The sequence below is a fragment of the Oculina patagonica genome, chromosome 13 (assembly GCF_052425735.1).
Source record: "Oculina patagonica isolate OP01 chromosome 13, crgOcupat, whole genome shotgun sequence".
Lineage (NCBI taxonomy): Eukaryota > Metazoa > Cnidaria > Anthozoa > Scleractinia > Oculinidae > Oculina > Oculina patagonica.
Window position 1 is genome coordinate 24,847,950 of NC_135770.1, and position 23,390 is coordinate 24,871,339.

The 23,390-nt window shown below is 38.3% G+C and overlaps 1 protein-coding gene and 2 long non-coding RNA genes across 10 annotated transcripts; 2 read left to right on the forward strand and 1 right to left on the reverse strand.

Annotated features, from left to right (window-relative positions):
• The first annotated feature begins 360 nt into the window (after positions 1-360).
• On the forward strand, positions 361-3,532 carry LOC144634219 (uncharacterized). The gene is made up of 2 exons (XR_013567169.1): positions 361-750; positions 881-3,532. It is a non-coding gene; the product is annotated as an uncharacterized LOC144634219 (long non-coding RNA).
• LOC144634218 (uncharacterized) lies at positions 1,779-10,166 on the reverse strand. Of its 2 annotated transcripts, XM_078493110.1 has the most exons (13): positions 10,146-10,166; positions 9,902-9,934; positions 9,734-9,808; positions 7,278-7,313; positions 6,649-6,684; positions 6,078-6,125; positions 5,338-5,376; positions 5,196-5,222; positions 4,490-4,587; positions 4,025-4,075; positions 3,360-3,416; positions 2,076-2,123; positions 1,779-1,823 (listed from the first exon to the last, which is right to left on the reverse strand). In XM_078493110.1, the coding sequence occupies exons 1-12, from the start codon at positions 10,162-10,164 to the stop codon at positions 2,094-2,096; spliced, it is 549 nt and encodes a 182-aa protein (XP_078349236.1). In that variant the 5' UTR covers positions 10,165-10,166; the 3' UTR covers positions 1,779-1,823; positions 2,076-2,093. The 2 variants fall into 2 exon arrangements, with proteins under 2 accessions (XP_078349236.1, XP_078349237.1); XM_078493111.1 differs by lacking the exon at positions 5,338-5,376.
• A 3,332-nt stretch (positions 10,167-13,498) lies between these two features.
• LOC144635502 (uncharacterized) lies at positions 13,499-21,430 on the forward strand. Of its 7 annotated transcripts, none has more exons than XR_013567372.1 (8): positions 13,505-13,622; positions 16,152-16,269; positions 16,838-16,973; positions 18,104-18,133; positions 19,492-19,818; positions 20,388-20,556; positions 20,981-21,017; positions 21,186-21,430. It is a non-coding gene; the product is annotated as an uncharacterized LOC144635502 (long non-coding RNA). The 7 variants fall into 7 exon arrangements; XR_013567368.1 differs by lacking the exon at positions 16,152-16,269 and having other exon boundaries at positions 19,492-19,590; positions 19,685-19,818; positions 21,186-21,429; XR_013567371.1 differs by lacking the exon at positions 16,152-16,269 and having other exon boundaries at positions 18,104-18,786; positions 19,770-19,818.
• Positions 21,431-23,390: the final 1,960 nt, after the last annotated feature.

The following is a 23,390-nucleotide window of genomic DNA, read 5'->3' on the forward strand; positions in this document are numbered from 1 at the left end:
TCATGCCTACTCGCAAAGGAGGGGGAGGGGTCATGGAGACCCCAGCCCTCCTCCCCCTTGCTATGTCCTTGGTTTTTCTTTCGTGGCTTCGGCCACCGCCTAATAGTAATCCGAGGCGCACGCGGAAGGGATAATGCTAGCCTGCGAGCAGGCTCTCTATTCGGGGGCAACGTGAATCTCCTTCACGTTGCCCCCGAATAGGATAATGCTCTCGTCGGTAACAACCTTTGAGTTTGCCGACCGCTGGTCAAGGGGAATGCAGCCTCTGGGGAAGAGAATGGGTTGCCAGTCCCTTTGGCGGCCCAAGCTTAATGAAATGACCGCTGGTCAAGGGGAACGAGGGTGCAAACTTTCAGGATAGAACTAGAAATTTGACGGAAAATGGAAACTTAGTTTAGTGATTGAATACAGAACGTGAATACAGAAGAATTAGTACATTCCGGCATTTGTGATGTGATGGAATTTTTTTCATTCATAACAAAAATACAGGCGAACAATGTAAAGGGAAGAACTTTTTTTAATAGCAATGTCAAGCTTACGTATACGGCTACTAGCTGTATGGATCTGAAACGTGGAGGACAGGCAAGGACAAAGAAAGTAGAGGCGACCTTTATCAAAACTTGTCTACGAACAATTCTATACGTCGGGTACGTTGGGCAAATACAATCAGCAACAATGATCTGTGGTAAAAACCGAACTAGACGCCTGGAGAAATTGGAATTTCGAAGAACTTTCATGGAGGCGGGAATGGTATGGATATTTTCTGTAACCAAAATGAATATGCTTACATGTATAAAGGTCATCTAACGGGAGCAATTAGTTTTTGTTTTGAAGATGATGACAATGATTTGGGTGTTATATATATATGTTTTGTTGTTAGGTTCAAAAGGATTGAGACGATGGACGTGTTGCTACTGGACTTCATCATTATGGGGAAGAAAATATATTCTATGCAGGTTTGGCTCTGAAGATTTGCTCAGGATGCTCTGGGTAATTTGACTGTATTACTGAGGGAAACAAAGAGTGCACGAGTAGAGGAAAGTTTTGGAATGGTAAATTTTGACAAGCGTAAATGTGGTGCAAAAGGAAGTCAGAATGCAGAATCAAGTTGCAACAAAAGACTGGTTTTGTGACAGTGAGATACCGATTTTTAAATTGAGACAAGTGAGATTGTGCATTTTCTGGCAGGGCCCCCAGATTATACATAGAAGACAACTGATGATGAAAATGAAACGTAAGATTTATTTATTGCATTTTTTTAATGTAATTAAATTTTGATTTAAGGTTATTTGTCAGTCAAATCAAAGGTTTAACTCCCCCCCCCCCCCTCTCGCGCAGTGATACTCCAGGCATTTGACGTGTTTGCCATCCCTGGGTAAGTGAACATGGGTTGATAGATCATGGTGGAGGATGAAATAAGGTATGAAATGGCGCGTTTAAGGCCTTTAAAAAAAAAAGATTGTCACTGTGTGACAACTTGGATAAAAAGTGAAGGGTTACAAAGGCTTTTTCCTGTATTTTAGACTTGCGTGAATTAATTCTTGGAAAAAAGGAATTTTTAATGATCTGAAATGGATCTATGGTGGGGCATTTGTATGGCTTTTTGGCTCTGGGGAACACAAATTTGAACACAAATTTTTCAAAAATTAAAATGCCTGGGGTGTTGCCTGGGGGAAGGGGATGTTGAACTTTTGATTTGAGTGGTGTATAAGGTTAGTTTACATTATATTTTACATTATTATTTTTAATTTTTAGCAATTAGGTTAATTTATTATCTGAACTCAACATGTGGTGTATCCTCAGGTATCAGCAGTTTAAGTGAGCTGAAAAAAAAAAAAAGAAATGAGTGAAGTAACAAATGACATTTTGTAGTATTTATATATGTTTTATAAAAAAAAACTTTGAAGAATTTTAATAGTACCATATCTTTTTATACTGGGCATTAGGTACATTGTATTTGAAGCTGACATCTAAGATTCAAGCAACAAATGAGATGTTTATGGCATGATTTTAGACATGTGTCTGCATTAAGTACAGTGTTGTAAGTGACATTATATGCTGCGCAGTAAACTAACCTTGGCAAGTGAGTGTGACTACTCAGTGTCTGGGTCTGTGGTAGCTGCCTAAAAAGTGAAAAGAAGTTGGATTATGATTGGCTGTAACTGATTTTTAAATGGTTGTTAAATAGTGCTCAGGGAAATTCATATAAATTTTAAGAGAGCAGCAAACCCTAGAAATTCATGTGAAGGATCGTTTTGTTACTCTTTTAGTACATTGTTCATAAAAATGGAATTGAATTTGCCTTTATATATCCTACGTTGTTTATCAAAATTGACTTGATAGAAGGTTTTTTGTAGTGTATCAGGATAGTCTTTGGTAAAACCTTTTAGATGGAGAAAACTAAAATATCATTGTGGTCATCTTGTTTCATTGCTAAAGTGGATTTCATGCTACAATCTACAGCAGTTTTTTTGGCTTAAGGACGTTCGCGAGAAAATTTTCTAGTCGATAGATTTTTTTAAAATTTTTACAGCAGTCAGATAATAAGTTACTTGTGTCTGAAATGCAAAAAAAGTGGGGGTCACCGACTTGTTTCAGAGATAAAGTGTGTCGAAAACTACCCTAATTGTGAAAAATTGGCGAACGCAATTCAACATGGTTTACAGGATTTATAGTTAAAAATATTGAAGATGAGAAAAGAGGGGCAAATGATCTTAGTCATATTTTGTAGAAGTGGGTCTGTTGCGTAAAAAAATTCTAGTGTTGCCATCTTTTTGTTAGACTTAACCCTGAAAGCGGTATTTGAAACCGTTGTACAGCAAAACGAAAATTTCAAAAAGAGGCATTCGAACGTACGTGGGACCAAAAAAAATTGAAGTTTTAATTGATAGATTTTTTTCATTTTTACGCAAAACATAGATAATTGTCAAGAAAAGTGATCCGTTTAAAAAAATGTGGGGGTCACCGACCATCTAAGAGAGTTAATTGCAAAGTTCAAACAACGACTACCAGCCCTATATGTGCTTAGAAAATGTCTTCAGTGTGCACACTCGTGCATGGCGTGGCGTGACATTGCGACATGAATTACGTGCGCAGTTAGGATGCGCATAAACAATTAGCGCGAATGTCCTTGCAACAAGGAAAAAATCAATATGCATAGTGATGTCTGGCCATGAAAGTGATGTTTTCAATGTCATTTGAAATTGCATGGCGTGGTCAGGCGTGATTTGTGTAGATAATTTCAGTGTAATGTTAAGTTTAACATGTGTTTAATTCATTGATTCATCTGCTGTTTTCTCTGTGACAGTTTATAATAGTATTTAGTGACTGAAAGAAGGAACAAAAATGTATACATTTACCAGGTGTTCCCAGTATTGTTGATGTTTCTTCATTTGCTTATAAAGCTTAGCCACATACTATAAAATAGAAGATAAAATATATAAGTCAAAAGCGTTGTTAAAATGACTTGTGATTTTTATATGCTTACTTGACAACTGCAACATTACTAATAGTAAACTATTATTTCATATTGTTTTTGTATACTGTATTTTCTTAATGCAATGCTGGGAACTCGTGTGGCGTTTATTTCAAAGTTGCCTTGCTGAACCCAGCGTTTATTGGAAGTTGGTGTGACAGTGAGCACTAACAAGAAAGAAAGACTGTGTGTTAGCCATGACAACACAAATACGAACATCCATTCAAGTTATGTTACTCCCGGCATTTTCTTTGAACATTTATTAAAACTATGAAAGTGGCATACTGTACTAGTAAGTGTTCATAGAAGCGTACTATTTACTTGTTAGCTTGACTGCAAATAAATGTCAGGATGACGATAGAACACCGCCGGCTTTAATTTAAAAATTAGCAATTTTGACCAAGTGTTTATAGGAGTCCGGGGGTCCAGCGTTTAAATGAGAAAATATGGTATTAGAAAATTGAAATATGTTGCTTGTAGTCTTCTTCATTTAAATTTGTGTGTAACTATTTAATATTTAAGGCAATTGAACTTAAGGCTGGGGTTTACCTTTTTGCAAGTTTTTGTGGCACAGAGCATGCCATCCACTTGTGGTGAAGTCTAGAGTATAAACACATTAAGCTGTTAAAAAATGTGATTGTCATTTAATGGTTTAATGGACTTGTAGTGTTATATTACGTACTATCAGATACGGTAGGTGTACTAAGAGCAGAATTGAACTTCAGTTCTGTATCGCAATTTGTATTCATTAGGATTGTGTACTTCCAGAAAATATCGATACCCTCCAGGGAAGGGATTTGCCCTATGACCCCCCACCCCTCTGGAAATTCGAATTTAGCTTCATACATTGCTTTAAAGTTTTGGGTCTTTGTGACCCCCCTCCTCCTCGGAATTCCCAATCCCTTCAGTGAGGGGAGTATGGATATTTTCTGGATCGACACATTATTTAATATAAACATAGTATTTTTAAAAGAAATTAATAATATTGAAAGTATTTACCAAAAAGTTTCTTACCATTTTTGCTGGCCACAGTGGCTCCATTGATTTGAAAATGTTTATCATATTTTTACAATGGTTGCTAGCCCATAGGTAGTCTTGTTCGATGACATCATCTAAAAAAATAAGCATTGTGATATAATTGTAGGTGTTACTTGTAGTAAGCTATAGAGATTATGGCATCTACTGGTAGTCAACATATAAAGAATGGTATTAATTAGAACTAAGATAATTTTGCATATTCTATAATGACACCTAGTGAGTGTAGTCCTTTCATGATTTTTATCAGTATTAAAGTTGCTACTGTGTGCCATGGCAAGCAAGGTGGGCCACATTGTTCAACAATGACAAAGACCAACGTAGTAAATGGGACAACTCATCATAAGGCTGTTGTAGCTCAGTTGGTATTAGAGCCTGCAATAGGTATCTGGGAGGCCATGGGTTTGCCTTTGTCAGGGACTCAGATTTTTTCTTTGTTCCATGTCTGTGTTATTGTTGAAGAATTTGTCTTTATTATTTATCCACAAGCTTTAAATTTACTATCTTTATTATTTTCTAGTCTAAATCTAGTGCTTGAATTTGTTAGTTTATGTTCTTGGAAGATGTAGCTATGGAAAGTGCTAGAAATTAGCTTCAACGTACTTCATGGTTGGTGAATTATTATAGTGGCAACTACAGGTGGTGTAGCTAGTGTTTTGGATAATGCAGTATTAATGTAGGTTACCTCTGAGGACTCTGGGTCCAATGTAATCTAAAAGACAAGTTAAAAAATTAATGTAATTATAATAAGTTCATAGTATGGCTAGTCACAAGAAAAGTTATTAATTGGAAGTTGTTGTTTTGTAATTGAGAATTGTAATACTTACCAAAAGGCACAGAAAAATTTCGTGTGGGGCAGTAATTCTCTAAAATGTAAAGTTAATATTGATATTAGAAACTTTGTGAGCTTCCATGCTATAAGTTTTGATGGTCATGTTTTATATAAAAGTCTGCCTCCAAGCCATGGGGCCCATACAGCCGGAGCTTATCTCGGTTTCCGTAGCATAAGGCGACTAGGAGTATTGCTACTCCCCCCTGGATGGGATGCTAGTCCATCGCAGGGTTACCCCTCAGCAGCAAATTCGCCAGTACCCATTTATACACCTGGGTGGAGAGAGGGACTGTGAGAGTAAAGTGTCTTGGCCAAGAACACAACGCAGCGTCCGGGTGGTTCGACTCGGAGTCGAACACGCTAACCATTAGGCCACTGCGCCTCCCACATGTTTTATATACTAGCAAGTAATTTCTTTTAAATCGAGTCTTGAGGATTAAGGAACAAGATGATCTCCAATATGTATACTCGGAAAAGACTATGGAGGAAACAATTTTTTTTTAAAAGAGAGAATAAGGACAGTTTGTACATCAAGTGGGCAGGGAGGGGTTGTAACGGGAAAAAAACAAAAGAAATATCGAAGTAGAAATGGAGTTACAAGAGGGGTGGGGTGGGAGGTGATAGCAAACATCTGTTTAGTGGGGAAGGTATTGATAATGTAAAACAAACTGGAAAATATGTGTTATTTTCCCATTTTCAGTAGTGGATTTTATTAAAAATAATAGATGTACTCACGGCTTGGTGCTTGTGTGTCACTAGGTTCAACGCTCTGGTTATCACCATCTAAAACAAGTTCATTAATTTATGCTTTTGTTAGTTGTACTTTGTTGGCTGTGTAAATGTTAAGTTTTTAATAAGGTTAAAGAATGAATTGACAGTTTTCATAAAAATTAATAGATATTATTAGTTGTAATTTTTGTCATTTTCTGAGATTAGAAATAATGCATGCTAGTATTGTGACACCTTAAAGTACATAAGGAGTTGATGTTCTGTTGTGGTCCTGAGTTCTATATAAGTGTGACATAATTTATTTATAAGGGTGGTAAGGGTATTTTCGTGCGCTGTGATTGGCTGTTTTTATTTCTCGTGAAATGTGAAATAGCTACTTTTCCTTGTGAATTCTGATTTGTATAGAAGCTGTGAAGTCTGATTTTGCAAAACATGTTTTATTTTCTGTGAAGTGTGATACCAATATTATATTTTTGTGAATATTTGTGAAAGAGTCGATTGTCATGAAATGTGATCAAAACCCTTGCAGCTTTGATCTTTATATCAATAAGCATTGTGATGTGAAAGAAATACTTACATTCCAGCTGCAGATTGTATTCAGGATTAAGTGAATCTGTAATAAAGAAAATTGTTTCTTTTCAATGAGTGATTGGTTTGACTTTTTAAATGTAAAAAATTTGTTCGATTTATCGTTGTCAGGCAAGTCAGATTAAATGATGCTGGCTATAAACCATTTACACAAGAAAGCTCCAAGGTCATGAATGGTGCCTCAAAATTTTGTAGTTCTTGTAAAGTTTCGATTTTGTTGGTAATCGTTGGAAAATTTTAGTGAGTTGTTGTTTGTTAGTGGTTGCACATGTTCACAAGTGCTTAACAGTTTCATTCATTTATCAATGTTAACCCGCTGGGTGGTGGGGGGGAGGAGGCCAGGCATAGGCCGGGTATTTGAACTTAGTTGAGAGTCTGTTCAAATGCCTCTAATGCCAGGGCATTTGTGGATGTTTAAAAGACTCACTGAACTTCAATAAAATGTTGTAGGAAAGTCCATTAAAACAGTGAAAAGTCTCGCTACGGGCAAACAATTGCTGTCAAATCCCCTGCATATGTGCGGCCTCCCCCCCCCCCAGTGGCTTAACATTGATAGGTGCATAAGATCAAGGGGTGGACTTAACAGTTATTTAAGTTATGTTCAAATGAAATACTCACACACTCCAAGAATTGTGGGCAGTTGTTCCGGGTAATCTGTAACATCGAAAAATATCCATGAAATTAAAAAAGGACTGGTCATTTAAAATAAGGGATGGCGGTGATTAGTGCGCGGGGGGATGCCTCGCTATAATGGTGTATTCGGGTAGGCTCCGCGCAAAAGGGGTACGTTTTTCTGGCTTCAGGTATATAAAAGCTGGGTAGGGATTTCACGAGTTTACGTATATGAAAGGGTATGGAAATCTGTCGTTTAGTAGGTATTTAAAAGGGCTTTTAACTAAATTATTTCTAACAGACGCAATTTATGGGTGTATTATTTTAATTTATTAAGTGCTACATAAAAATGAGAAGAAAACTTCTTGTTTTAAGTCCATGCCATGTCTCTTAGGTATATGAAAGGGGTACCTTTTTTCAGTTAAAGGTATATGAAAGGGGTACAATTTCTGTCAATGGTATATAAAATGGTAAGGAGTTAGAACTTGGGGCGGAGCCTCCCTGTGTAAACTTTTTTTTGAGGACCCCCCTCTCCCCCTCGTCAGTCAATACTCTCCCCAAATAAGGGATTGGAAATTTCTGGGAGTGGGAGGGGTCTTAAAGGCTAAAAAATTAGGAAATGCTTGAAGCTTAGTTGGAATTTCCCGTGGGGTGGGGGTCTTAGGAGAATGCCTTCTGTGGGAGAGGTAGGGATGGTTTATTAAACTATAGAATACTCTTGACCTTCTCATTTGTAAAACATGTTTATTCATAACTTTCTTTCAGTTTTTATAACCATAGTTACTGATACGAAGAAAAGTTACTGTATATAAACAAATCCTGTGTATTGTTATAATATTTGGATCAGGGTTTTGTTAGTTGATCTTCTTTAAAAAGTAATGTCTTAAAAGATACTTGAAATTCTTCCTAAGAAGAAGTTCGTATAAATAGTACAAAATCTCACTTTACGATTGAAAGAAGCAGTGCAAACAGCAGTCAAGAGAAATCGAGATGCAAGTCTAAAACACTAGTCTCGCTGTACAGACATTGGCGTATAGCTCTAGTACTTGCAGTTGTGACTTTGTGAGTTACTGTAAAATACAGACCTCTCAAGTCTCACGATTTTGTCGTGAGACTCACGGTTTTCACCTCAATCTCACAATGAGAAACAGTGATCTCACGGTAAACAGAGTAACAAGTCATTTGATTAGCGCCTGTTTTTAGGACTTTTTTAGTTATTTTTGTCCGTCAGTTGATCAATCTCTCGGTTTTTACTGAAATCTCCAGATTTTTTGACCTCAATCTCCAGATTTCCAGTGCTTTGAGGTTGAGAGGTCTGAAAATAACCTACAGTAGAGGCATGGTATAACTGTTTGGATAAGGCGTCACTTGACAATCTGCAAGCTGGCAGTGACAAGACTGAAAGCATGTGAAGGGTTCTATCCTGTGTCACATTTAAGAATTAACTTGTACAAAGGATGAAAGGAAACTATTCTAATGCAATATAAAAGTGTTTGAGAATTAACCCACACTTCTCTACATCATTAAATCTGCTTATTTTTTAAAAATACAAAATTGAAAATGATTATAATAATTTATAACCTTATTATCCGACCGCCAGGTTAGGTATCATGTACCGTTTGCGACACCGTTTGCTATTTCTATCCACCATTTTGTTTTTAAGAACCGCTGACCATTCGTTTCGAGAATCCAGTTTCCCGCGGTCATCAGATACAGTGGCGCGCTAGCGCAATAGTGCCGAGTGCCAGCGCGCAGTTTTTACCGCGACGTCAAACCTGAAACGTCTGAGGCAACTTTTCTTTCTGTCTGGGCGTATTTCGTTCATATCAAAGTGTTACTATGAGTGACATTAGATAAAATAGCTGCTGAGTGTTTTTACTTTTTAAATCTTCCGCATCCGAAGCAAAGTGCTTTGAGAAGTGGCGGCGACAAGTTCAGATATAACGCTATTTGCTAACACGTAGTTTTTTTTAGTAGAGCTAAACAACAACTTAGTAAATTTTTACGATAATGGAAATGTATCGAACTTTGATTCGAAGTACTTTTCTTGTTTTTGTTTTTTGTTTTTTTGGATATTTCTGTCGTTTGAGCGGACGCGGTCGAAGGCGCAACGTTGCGTGTGTGGGAAAAAATGCAGAGAAGCAATTATTTTGGTGCGACACGGCGCGACAGTTGGCGAGACATTTTATAAGCAATTAAAATGAGAACTCAAAATAACGATGATCTTCCGTCACAAAAACTCCAAATAAGACCAGAACTAAAAATATTAAAGGTTGTTGTGATGAATTTGACATGGAGAACTTAACATACGCAAAATAAGCGCAAAACTATTCGAAGAAGACCGATCTGTTTTGATGATAAGAATTTAATCTAATTAGTTCGTTATAATTTTCGCACAACAAAACCTCGATCAAAACAACACAAAATAAAGAGAGCTTTTAAGAATGGAATGAGGTACTTACGTATACTATTCCCACTCTCGTCAGTGATCATCAGATCGTCACTCTCGTCAGGGAAGTCAGGAACTTCATGGGGTACTAAAAAAGTCGTGGAGACAAAGTTTTTAGCTTCAAAATTATTTTCATTTATTCAAGCAACGAGTTTAAAATTAAACAACACGGAATACTTACGGCTATCAAAAAGGGAATCTTTGAGGTGTTGATCTAGAAGAGAATTGAACAACTCAATAACTTTGGAAATAGGATTTGTCGAAGGTGCGAGATCGGAATTCTAATGACGTTTTTGATACTTTGACGCAAAGCAACGCAGTTTACGTCTTTAAAGTGCTTTACTAGACAAACGGTTTTCATCTGCCTTGTATTCATTTTGTCAGGTTTAAACTTCTTAACAGAGAGCGCTTTAAATTAAACTTACCTATCTCGCCGTTGTCCATGTTGTTCGAGAAACTTCAAGAACTGGCGGAAAGCAAGCAGGGTGTTGCCTTTTGCACATTATGTCACATGGTCTTGTATGGAGGACCTTATTGGCTATGACGTGTTTGAGTGACAAGAAGATATAGTCGTGACGTCGTTCCGAAATTGCGCAGGGAACTGTGGCGAGTTGGACCCACCTTGTGTTGGGGTAGGGGGGCTATGCAAGATACCACCTGTCTGATAAGTCAAATGGACAAAATTTATTGGCCTTCAAATTTAAGTTGAGACTTTCATATTAGGTGTACATGAAGCTTGCCTTGCTGGAGATATGGCACAAGGAGGTTTGAATTTTCTTAGTTTCTACTCCTGATAGAGTGGGGGCTACCGTATTTACTCGAATAAGCGCCGCGGCGCTTATTAAATTTCTCGCGCCTCAAGTGCGGCGCTTATTCGAGGGCTTCGCTTATTTGAGGACGGCGCTTATTAAAAAATTGGACGCCACAAACAATCTAATATAGATGAAACTTCCACAGTAACAAAAACAAGGGACTTTTGATTGTCGGTACTCGTCTCTTACGGAGGAGAGTTTTTGCGCTTGTAGTGCCGACAAAGTTCACGGCCTTCACAACTTTAACAGAACTACATATTGTAAAATTTTGGATAGAAAAAATAATGGGCGAGCGGTAAAATATTACAACTTTTGATTTGCGCAACATCGCTTTTGACGAAAAGGAATTTCCAAGGCTGTTTTAGAGTTGCTTTGTAGTGCTATTTTTAGTTATACGGAATTCCTCGCATAAGCGCCTCATCGGGGCTGCGGCGCTTATTCGAAGGCGGCGGGCGGCGCTTATTCGAGTAAATACGGTATATAAACAATACACCATCTTTTATAGTAGGGAAAGAGGGGTACATGAAGAGACCACCTGCCTTTTTGCAGAGTGGTGGCCTGGTGGGTCGTGTTTGAGTACAATTGTTTTGACCATTTTCCTTAATCTGACAACACCAAATGAAAGATCACCCGCGACTTTCCGGTCCCGGCTTGGCCTGTGAGCAAAGTAAAAGGTAAAGTCTGTGTCCGAGCCATGAGGCTCATACAGCCGGAGCTTATCCTGGTTTCCGTAGCATTAAGCGACTAGGAGTATTGCTACTCCCCCCTGGATGGGATGCTAGTCCATCGCAGGGTTACCCCCCAGCAGTAAATTCGCCGGTACCCATTTATACACCTGGGTGGAGAGAGGCACTGTGAGAGTAAAGTGTCTTGCCCAAGAACACAACGCAGCGCCCCGGCCAGGCCTCGAACCCGGGCCGTTCGACTCGGAGTCGAGCGCACTAACCATTAGGCCGCCGCGCCTCCCTATGAGCAAAAGGTTGTGCCAATTAACTGCAAATTGCAAAACGTCACTCTGTTCCTCGATCCCTGTTAAGGGTCATTTTTCATTTTACATTTCATTCAACAAGCCACATTTTTCTGGATTGGGCTGGGTTTTTTTTTCTATAAGCCATTGCAGTGCCACACCGACCGCACGATCGACTACTTAATCTAAACCCCATACAAATTTGACGAAGAATTAACTGAGATTTGAAATTGCTTTGATTAAGTGTAATCAATTGATGTAAAACAACACCAAAAAAAAAAATCGTAAGAGATCAATCGGCCCTATAAATCAATTCCAAAACTTGGACTTGTGGCAATTATCGAACGTGGGGAAAAAAAAAGCTCAAAAGCTCATGAAGTCAGGCCGTGCCTGACAAAATATTGGAAGAAAATATACAAGGTCAATCCCTCCAGCGTACGGTCAGCCTTTCTGTTTTTTAATTATTTGTTCGTACAGAAAAAAAAAACCCGGCGACAGTACAAAATTTCGCCCAAGGGACCCCTGGTGAGTCATCTAGCGTTGCGTGACTCACGACAAAAATGGATCTTCCCACCTGTAGACAGTCTGTTGTTGCGCGTGACTGGTGATTTGGATTGACCAATGAGAGCATAGAATGCAATCTGCTGTCTTGAGTCACAAAACTGCCATAGCCGCCGAAAAAGTGCATAGGAAAGGTAGATAAGAAATCAACTGAATAATATCGGAAATTTATCTTCCTAAAAACATTGCACAATTACCGATACGAGTGAATATGATGAGAAATTTATCAAGCTACATGCATATGGTGTTTTGATTGCGTTATTTTGTGATTTGAGACTGATTTGTGAGCTCACCTGTGGACGAAAAACTGGCCGAGTCTCGTGCCTTTCACTTCGCGTTCTTATACGAAACAACATAGACTTGCCCCAAGTCGCTCGTTTTTTCCTTGCATCTATAGTTACAATTAGAAGAAACTCAGCTGTGTTCTATTGGAAATCCGCGAATCTGATTGGTTCATCCCACTGTTTTCTATTCGCCGATAGAAAACAGTCGCGCGCGAGTAGTCTAATTTTTTAAGCCGTAAATTTTCTTGATTTTCGTCTTCAAAGTGCACAATATTGTGCACTTTGAAGACGAAAATCAAGAAAATTTACGGCTTAAAAAGCTACTCGCGGGCGATTTTTTTTTCTCGGGGAAAAGAAAACGGGGGGAGAACCAATCATCGGTTTTGGACTACAATCCTTTAGAGTTTCTACTAAAACAATTAGACTACTCGCCCTCGTTTTCTATGAGCGATAGTCAACTCGGCTGCGCCTCGTTGACTATTTGCTCATAGAAAACTCTGGCTCGTAGTCTAATTGTTAATTAGATCACCTTTGACATCGCGCGCGAGAGATCGCGCGGGATTCATTTCTGTAAACGCGCGCGCGAAGGAAAACAAATGACACTTGCCGAGGAATGGCTCGGAACGAGCGACTTGTGTCACTTGCAGGAAATCGATTCTGGCTGACGTTTATTGCCGCGAAAAATTGCATCATGCTTGTGTGCACTGAATTGGTCTTTTATCGTATTGACGTCAGTTTCGTGTGCCGTGTGCAGCTGACGCGCGCTGTGGCGTGTGTTAAAATTGCGCTTTTCTTCCCTTTTGTGGGAATCTCTCAAGGCCCTGGCCCCATCTAGATAAAAGGGACAGGACAAAAAGAATCTGTCTTGTTTGTACTGGTTTCGGGGGAGGAAACAAGTCTGCCAAGAGGGAAAGGGGGGAAGAAACGCAAGCTGTCCGCGGCAGGCGCGCTAAGTTGGGGCACAGCGCGCCAGTAAGTTCGCGCGCATACATGATGACTATCTGATGGGTCACCGGTGGAAAAATCCACCGGTGACACCATATTCAGAATTGGCGCGCTGCAGGTGAGCCAAGTCGCTCGTTCCGCAACTATCTTCCGCCATTTTGTTTCTCATGCCCGCGCGCGCCCTCCGTTTCCGTATCCAGCGGTCCCCTGCGAATCTAACGAGCGACTTGTCTAGAAACAACACTGAACAGTGACTGAATCAAAAACTCGCCTCAAGTGATCCCCGATTAACCCTGGAGCACACAGAAGACACAAAAACAACGCCACATTGAAGTAAGTAAAATTTATTTCTACATCCATGGCTGTGTTGAATTTCGAGAAGCCTGTGCCCTGACCCGCCATGTTTCCTTCGTGTCAGGCAAGAATAATGGCCGCGGCCGCACTTAGAGAGTTGGCTGGGTAATTTTTTAGAAACCCGGTTAAAAATTTCCACAAAACTTAACTCGGTTAAGGTATGATTACCCTAACTAACTCGGTTAAATATTTTTAGCGGCTGCATTACGATCGATCAGACCAGACTGAGATTGATTAAGCTATTTGAAAACAAGCAAAAATGACCGGCTTTCATGATAATTCTACTACTTGCTCATTTCTTCTCCTGCTAAAAGATTTATTTCAATGCATTTTCGGCCTACACCGTTCTATTTCTTCCGAATGCGTTCTACGCAAATTTCAAGCCCAGTTGTTTCGAAATATATGTTGATCTTCAGCAGTCGTTCTAAGGCTCATCGACGAGTCTGCCTTTTGGTCGAGGGTCGAGGGTCGAGGGTACATTGTCGAGGGTGAGGGTAGTATGTCGAGGGTAGGGTCGAGGGTAACAATTTTTTCCATATTAATAAAAGATAAAAAAATTCGTATTTTCTAATTTTCGAATAAACACACCGTAAAAAAATGCGCATCAGATAACACAATGCCGGCGTCTCAGAGATGTTGTTCGCTTCAATTCAAGACCCCCACTTTTCGCATTCTAATCATTCTTGGTGGACGCCGTGCATGGCCCCCTTTTCAGGATGAATAGCACAATTTATCTTTATAAAAGTACAGGAGAAGGAAGACTACTTTACAAAAGCCCGCCATTCATTCCCCGGATTCATTCAGGAGTTTTTAAGCCACACGACATCTAACCTGTAGAACAGGTGGTTTATTTAGTTAAGCTGCACGACATCAAAATGGCTCAACCTGCGACTTTTAGCAGTCTGTGCGGTATTGCGAGAACTATTTATGGATCTTTTATGTGATTTTTACTAGTGAATTCCAGACGTTTTCATCGATTTCCGGTCGCCACACCTCTCCGCAGGGCAGCATTTCCATACTAAGATCTGGTGGCCAAAGTTATGTTGAACATTCAACAGATAGCTCAACTACCGAATACTGACCTGAGTCTCACTCGACATGTGGATTATCTAGTAATTTTCTTCAACATTTAATATTCTTGCTATTTGGCTTAATGGTTTTGGTTTTACTCAGTTTCGTGGCGTGGCAGTTGTGTGACAGTAAAAACAAAACTTGACTGTTCTATTGTGTGTTCTTTTCCTGTCGGACTATATTTCTTGGTGTCCTTTGGATGCACTGCACTGCCTTTTTTTCTGTATGATTAGATTTCGAAGTTACTTCATTCTTTCGTATTGTTAGAGACGCTGTTCATCTCAGAAGTTCTTATGCGGAATTATTGGTATGAAGTGAAATCTTCCTGGCACCGCATGGTACACAACGGTGTCATGGCATTCTTTCTGTCAATCACACATGGGAATCATTTGAAAGGTTTAGGATTACCTTCTTTCATACGGATCTTGTTTTGGAACATTCAAAGTGTTGCAAGCTTTCTGCCTTCTGGTCATTTTTGTCTGGTTATCGCTTTGTTCGAAATGTCTTCATCCGAAAACTCGCCTAAGCCTGGCACCAGTAGTGGTGCATATGTTGTTACATATGCAGACGTTGTGCAAGAGAAATCTGCGCCTTTGCAAAACGACTTTTGGTATCGGTACCAAACACAAGACTTCGACGAGGCCACGCGGATTGCCTTGGAGGCGTCGCTAAAAGACGTTCGTCAGGTAAATAGATTTACGTTTATGATGTGTTTTGCTTACGATGCAAGTTAAAACCGGAGATAAAAATATATTTGTCCTTATTAACTTTTAGATCGACTCTGAAGACGGTCTATGGAAAAAATTGTTACCCTCGACCCTACCCTCGACATACTACCGTCACCCTCGACAATGTACCCTCGACCCTCGACCCTCGACCAAAAGGCAGACTCCTCATCGACATATCAAAATCGCCTTTAAGACCTTCAAGTGCACGTTTTTCCAAGGAATCGGCGAAGAGACGGAAGAGATCATCAGAAACCATTTATAAGAGCCCTGTCTGAGCGAAATAATCCGCATTTCTCTGGTGGTTCCAGAGTTTCCTAATAGCAAGGGAAATTATAGAATTAAGCCACAAATTGTGTCCGAACGCTATGTTTGCGTGTGATGGAAAAGAATATCTTCTCTTACATGGAGATGATTGACACATTTGGCAAATAAAACAATAGTTGAATCTGATAAGAAACCACTAACCTGGTTAAAACGACCCAGAAAGGTAGTTTAGAACTAACGTAACCCAGTTAAAAAATCTATTGTTCTTTGATTAATTTCCATGGGAACCGCTAACCTAGTTAAGAGTGGGTTAACTGTCCAAATACGCGATTAATTGGAAATAACTCGGTTAACTCGCCAAGTGGGCCGCGGCCAATGTCGCTGAACTGCTATTACAATACGTTTTCAATTTTTTTAAAATTTTAATCTTTGTTTGTTATTTCAGCCGCGACAAAGAAGGACTTGCAGATGTTTTTGTTTTTTGCATTCAAGATGATTGCCAGCATTGGTCGGGTTACGTTTTAGCCCATTGATACGTTATTCAAACGTTTAGGTCGCCTAAGGTCTGTTGTTTTAGAAAGTTACGGCGGTTTGACAATTGTGCTCAAAATAGCCGCCAAAATTAGTTAAAATTGGTTGTTTCTTTTATTCGCAAAATGATTACTACCTGAAACATTTATTGCTACCTTCAATCTGTGTACGACAAAATAAATGTCAGATTGCCTGTGCAGCTTTTCATAATGCACCTATCAATGGTTTGTCCCAGGATGGGGGGGCAACCCCAGGGGAATTTGATATTTTTTAGAATCCAGAGTTGAATTCCCCACCCCTAGGCACCTAGTGAACATCAAATTTCACATATCTCCTCTTAAATTTCTAACTCCAGCAGACCATTTTAGATGTCAAAATTCCTACTCTGGGAGAGCTTTGCGATCTCAAATTGCCGTGGGTTGCCCACCCCCCCCCCCCATCCTGGGGCAAACCATTGATAGGTGTATAAAGCACATGTATTTTCAAAAGGAGAGATGAGACACAGGAATAGCCGGGGAAAAGATCTTCATGGTGTTATTCTCTGGTACCAATGTTATCATTCACTGATTGTTTGAAATTTTTTCTGTCAATATTTTGTAGATCAAATAGCCTGAGGACTACAAGTTGTGACTGGAAACTACCTATGAATGCTGAGTTTCGTCACAGCTTCAAGAGACTGTTTTGAGGACTGATTTGGAGTGGCTTAAAAAAGGAGGATGTTTGCAACCCACAAAAGGTACAAGAACTTCCATGTATGTATTTAAAAACTTAAAGTTCAAATGAACAGAAATTTCAAAATGCAATTTTAACTAACCAAACACTATTTAACTATCCATTATTGAGTGAAATTAAAGAAACATTTTGCTTTCTGAGCCTTAAAGCGCCAATAACAGCAAAAAAGGAAGATTCCAGAAGGCTTTACGAAAACGTTTTTGAATGACTGCGCACTGAAATGGAAGGAATGGAATGAGTTTTTGACATCATAATTGGTGTTTTTGAAGACGACCGCAGACCACATTCTAGCTGTCAAAGTTTGGGACAATAATGACAACGTCAATGACAACATCTGTTAGAAAAGGAATTTATATTTTACTTGAGAATTTCACAACTTTCAGGACGTATTATGCTTATTTAAGAACTAGCTCCTGCTGAATATTCAAAAAGAGCGTTCAACTGCAAATGGAAAAACTAAAAATTAAGATACGCAGAATTTGGTCATTTTACGTTGTTGTTTGACAGAGAACGGCTTTGAAATGTACGAAGATTCAAGACGCATGTGCAGAGTTAATCCACGTGCGGATAATTCTGCCCATTAATGTTCAATGTTAATGAGAAAGAACAATAAAGATTGCTGATTTGTTTTCATTATCATACCAGTGTGCATTCTACTATTGTGTCACATGATATGCAAAAGAACATCAAACAAAACTTTAAGCTATTTCTGTTTTATTTAATAAAAAAATGCGCATCTCTGAACAACAACCAACAAACATTCAACTGAAAAACGGCTTGGAACGGAACGAAATAACTGCTCGAAATGTCACTAAACACGTTTATTAGATTCTAAGGTGTGGTCGGCTGAATTGGTCTGCAGTCGCCACCAATTTTGATGTCACAAGTTTTTATTTCGGACAATTTCCCGGCACTCTATGATTATGAACGTCTAAAAAGCATTTTTTCAAGTTGTAATATCTCTGTAATGCAATGTCCAATTACTTTCAAACTTCAGGATACCTTATAATCTAGATTATTGTTTAATTTGTTGAATTTAATTTTTGTGTTACTTTCTCTGAGGAATCTGTTTCTGATGTCAGCAATGCAATTTCATAACTGACTTTTAACTCTTTTATTTATTATTATCTGCAGCATCGGATGAAGAAAGAAGTATAATTATCAGTAAGTATCTGTTTGCTGTCCAAAATGTAACATAGGCCTAACGGAGTAAAAACATTCTAGATTGTACATATTAATTTATCTTATGAGCTGAGTCATAAGACATTAAAAGAAATAGCTGTCTGTGTCCTTTCGACTGCCAAAGATAGGGCAACCCTAAAACATGGAATCCACAATATCGAATCAGAATCTGCAATCTGGAATGCAAAATCTGGAATCCGTTGACTTGCTTAAGATGTTTTAATATTGAGAATGAGTGACGAGAGAAATGATTTACTATACTACAGGGACGAGCAATAAAATCATAAAGGAAGAATTTTTTTTGTTTTTTCTCATTGTTCTGGAAAGAGCTTGATATGAAAACGATTTTTAAAGAGTGGGTGTGCATAACTCTATTTATAGAATTGCTATCCACTGAGTGTAAAAGTGTTTATCAAAAATGATGCAGACCACTGTATAGTTTATCCAGGACACATGTTGGAATGCAATTCTCACACATTTAACTATGAGGTGTCGTGTGAGTACTACCAGGCCATTCTTAGAACATTGAAGTCAGTGCATTAAACATAGCATGGACTGGTGGATTGCATGGAAGCTGTATGGCGTTCAACATGTGGTCAAGGAAATCTAGTGTATCTAGCGAAGAGGAGAGTAAAGTAAGTAATTTGCATTTTAATGTGATAGGTAACATCAGTATTTGGTGGTGATTTGCAAATAAATTTTGGCTGTATTTTGTGTGCAAAATAATCTCATTCAATGTGAGACGGCTGTATGTTATTTTTCTTCTGCTGTTGAGAAATTTTGATAGTAATACAGAATGCTCTTGATCCCAGATGTATGATTTAATGGTATTTTACCGATTGTTAGCAGAAATAAATCACTTTTAAGAGACTCTAAAGTAATAAATCTCATTTTGCTTTTGTAATTTACGAGACTGTGCACTAAATGAGAGTTCAATTGTTCTTGCAGTATGAAATTAGTTGAGATTTTATAAATGCAGGCCTCTAGCTCCTCTAGCTGCAAGAATTTACGTCAACAGAGAATCCCAGTTTTTCCAAAATTAAGATGTAGAATTCAGACACATTTATTTTGTTGGGTACTTTATTTTTATCGCAAACAAACTATGCAACATAATATTTCAGATTTAAAGAAATTCCTTTCTTTGGTCTTTCCAATTTTGTTTTCCAGTTTCTGGCTTCTGGATTCCGATTCTGGATTCTGTTTTTTAGGGTTGCCCCCAAGGATATCAATGATACAATCCATGTCAATGATAGCTTGAGAGTTGGCATATGCCTGTTCGGTGTTAATAATTGTGATGTTACTGACATGTAGTTGCCCTATGGTGCTGTGTACTTTAATAGCCCTTTTTACAGTTCCCGGCGCCATATTGGAATAGTAACCGCGCAGACATCAAAGCGAGGCTAGAGTTGACCCGCGCCTGAGCGAGAAGAGAGATTACAGTGAGGATTCGGCAATTTGCTCGTCTTTTTTCGCGTTTTTTGAAAAATAATCGAAAGTTTCAATTCTAATATTACTCCTTTGTCATCTCCTAAGATGTAAGGAAAATATTGGACCACTTTTGGCTGTAAAAAAGGCGAGCGACCTTCTCACGGGTCTTCACTTGTTTTGGTTTCCCAAGGAGATCCAGTGAAGAAATCCAAGATGTAATCTGATAAAGCGCCAGTATGGTAAGGGAAATTTCTTCGTCTTTAAAGCAAATGTTCTTTTCCCAGATCTTAACAGCAAAGGATATATACACAAAACGCCTGAGTAAGCCGGTGGGATTTACGAAAGGTTTTTAATGTGCAATGTTTATGTTGTGGTTTAATTCAATCTTTGGATTAAAATTTTTCAAACCAGTTTGAAATTCATTTTCCTTTGTTTCAGATTATGATAATGAATATAAGACAAAGAAAATCAAAATCAAACTGGTTTAAAAAATTCTAAACCAAATATAAAATTAAACCACAACATTTACAAAACTTTTGTTTACTTGTTTCTTATCACTGAAGTTGATGTTGATAATATTTTACATCAAATAATGCTGTACTGTTGACAAGTTTACAGTGAAATAAATATCCCAAATCAGGAAATTATTCCCAATTTTGCAAACTGTTTTTTTATTTTGATTTTTGAGTCTGGTATTGTATTTTTATAAGAAAAACAAATTAAGATACTAATTATTAACAAAGAGTTGCTTTTAGGTAAAGTTATGGTTATTAGCTTAGTTAAATAAAGTTTTAATATTATTTCACAGGTGAAGAGCTATCCCAGTAAACAAGGATTGTGAAACAATCTACAAGGAAGCCCTCAGTTAAAAGAAGGCATAAAGAAACTTCCACTCAAGAAATTAAAATGCAAAAGCAAAGGGAATCCCTTTTTGTCATCAACGAGCAGTATTATTGCACTTTATAAATCACCTGATGGTTAGTCATCGCCTCTTATGTAATTTACAGTATCTCTCTTGGAGTGTTTGGTTTTAGTTTTGGGGATTTTGTTTGAGATTGGGTGTTGTTTGGGGCTTGGTTCATCCTGTTCTGTCCTGCCGAGACGCCGTTCTAGTTATATTCCGCCATATCTCCATACCTCAATAGGAGTGTGGGTAAGATCGGTGTAAATAGATTACTATTTACAGCGGTCTTACCCAAGCGAGTATAAGAGGTATCACCACCATGCATTCATTATCATTTCGATAGAAGACTCAAGCATTTTCTGTAGGAAGTCGCCTTTATCCTGTTACATTTTTCTTACCTGTACTCCGTTCCTGGTAGCTACCTTCCGATTATTTTCTCCCTCTCTACTCTCCCAATTTTGATATGTACTCATTGTTCTGCTTCTTTTCATCTGAAGGTGGCCGCCATATCTCCATACCTCAATAGGAGTGTGGGTAAGATCGGAGTAAATAGATTACTGTTTAAAGTATCACAGCTGCAAATTATTCTTGCTGACCTCAAATTTGGGTTTGAGAACAGTCGTTGACACAATTTAAAAACCATACTCGTGTTTATTTTTGATGCAAATGTAAAATTTTAATTTTTCTTTTTCTTTTTTTCAGAATGTCAAGTTCCAAACTGCCGTTTCTGCGAAGCTGCACAATGGCGGACTTGCAGCTTTGGCTTAAAATCTGCCAATTGAAAAATTTAAAATAAAATTAATTTAATTTAATTAATAATAACTAAAAATAAATAAGATAATTAAATAAATAAACATAAAATAAACAAATAAATAAATGACTATTTAAATAAATAATAAAATATATATATATATATATTGTTAAATTAATAAAATTGTGTTTTTATATAATAATTTGTTGTTTGTATTCACTTTATAAAAAACGTTGTCCCTGTATAGTGCACAATTCTACTCCTCGAAAATTGAAGACGATGCTGCTGGCATGCTGTTTACCTTTACGGTGGTAGAACAAATTTCCCAACGAACATCGCCTCCTTTCATATACTTATATAGAAAAACTCGGAGGTCTTTTGACGAGTTTTGTCTGTCTGTGAAATAATTAACTCACTTTTATTCTTCACGATATGGGTATCTGAAATATTGTGCATCGCTGCTCACTAGCAATTTGTACTGTCCTCAGTTTTCGTACCGAACACAGCGTGATTAACATGCACCTGTGCACCTCGGGACAAGAATGCGGAATCTAGAGGGATCAAATGTTGCAGGTGCAACCCGTGAGGAGTACTCGGGATTTCAAATGACAGGGATGATGGAATGGTGGCAAAATTCAAGTACCAAAAAATCGTGAGGGCTTTCAACATAGCCCAAAAAAATGCCTAGATCAAAAACTAACACCACAAAAATGAACAGTAAAACACGTTTGTTTGTACTTTATTCACAGAACAACGCAGCCAAAGCATTACCAGAAATCTTCAGATTGTTTAAAATACCCAAAACATCCCTTCTTAAAGAATAAAATACTTGCCAAATTTTCCTACCCAAAAAAATCCCGGAATCGAAAATTTCGAATACCCCAAACATCCTTCGATCATTCCCGTCACTTAAAACCCCCAATATCCCCCTGGGTCGCAAACTTCTCGCGAAAAATTAAGTACGAGTTGTGGATTGGCTCATTGACTTGTTCGTTAACAAAACAAAATAAAACTTCCCATATAGCTTATTCGAGAAAGGTCAGAAAATAGCACAGAAGTGCATGCAACTAGACTGAAAAGTGGTCTGGGTATGCACTACAAGTTTGTATTTTTGCACGTGATGATTTTGTCTTTCCACTTAGGTGGCCTTTTTCTGTAGCTTTTTACTATCGCATGTCTTTGGTTTATGAAAATTCTCCCAAAAACAGCGTGACTAAAAGTACCTTGCTTCCACATCTCTGAAGAGAAAAAATAAACATGCAAATTCGCATTTGTCATATCGCCATCTTACCAGTGTTCAGCACGTGCAAAACCTGGTCACGCGATGCACAGAAGACACGCACGTGCTTTGCTTTTAAGTCACGTGACGAGAACAGTGTCTGATCTTGGCTTTCGGCAGCCATCTTGTTTGGAATGGTGAATTTCGTTTCTTGCTTTTCTGCTAAAAATGGACGAATCTCAAACTATTTAATATGGCGTTGTATTTGTCAGGGAATTTTCGAACTTAAGCTCTATCGATTTGGCTGGATGTGTGGTCTTTGTTTAATATGATTCCATCTTCGAGGATGCTTTGAAATGTTATGAAGTTGTTGGTGAGCAAACTAGCCGAGATGATCAGTTTTCTTCACTCTTGTTTGATGGGTAAGCGTAAGATTTAGGAAATATATATAAAACTTTCTTTATAGCATTACAGTCGTTGAGCTTACAGTCATGTCATTTGCAGAACGCCAGTTAACGTTTACCAAAAAGTTAGAAATGTTAAAACTAGACTTTCTGTCGTACTTCAGTCCATGTATTTCTGAATGTAACTATCAATAGTCGCCAAAGCACGTGACAAAATCATAATGTTTACATGTTTTATTGTTGTGAACTGTTTCTCTCATATTAAATACATTTGCAATCAGGTATTAATTTTAGTTGTTTTGTGCAAGTTTGGTGGTATCACTTGTGACTGTTGGTGGTTAAAAGTGGGGTGGGGCAGGTGGGTCTGAACCTCCCGCCTCCCGTACCTTTTACTCCTGCTTCCCGCCCCTTTCTATAGCTGTTCTCCCCTGTTTGTTCCATTCCATTGCGAAATATAATGAAATGTTACGAAATTTCACTTGTTTTCTCCCGGTTGCCGCCACCTTAAGAATCCCGCTTCCCGCCCTCTCTCC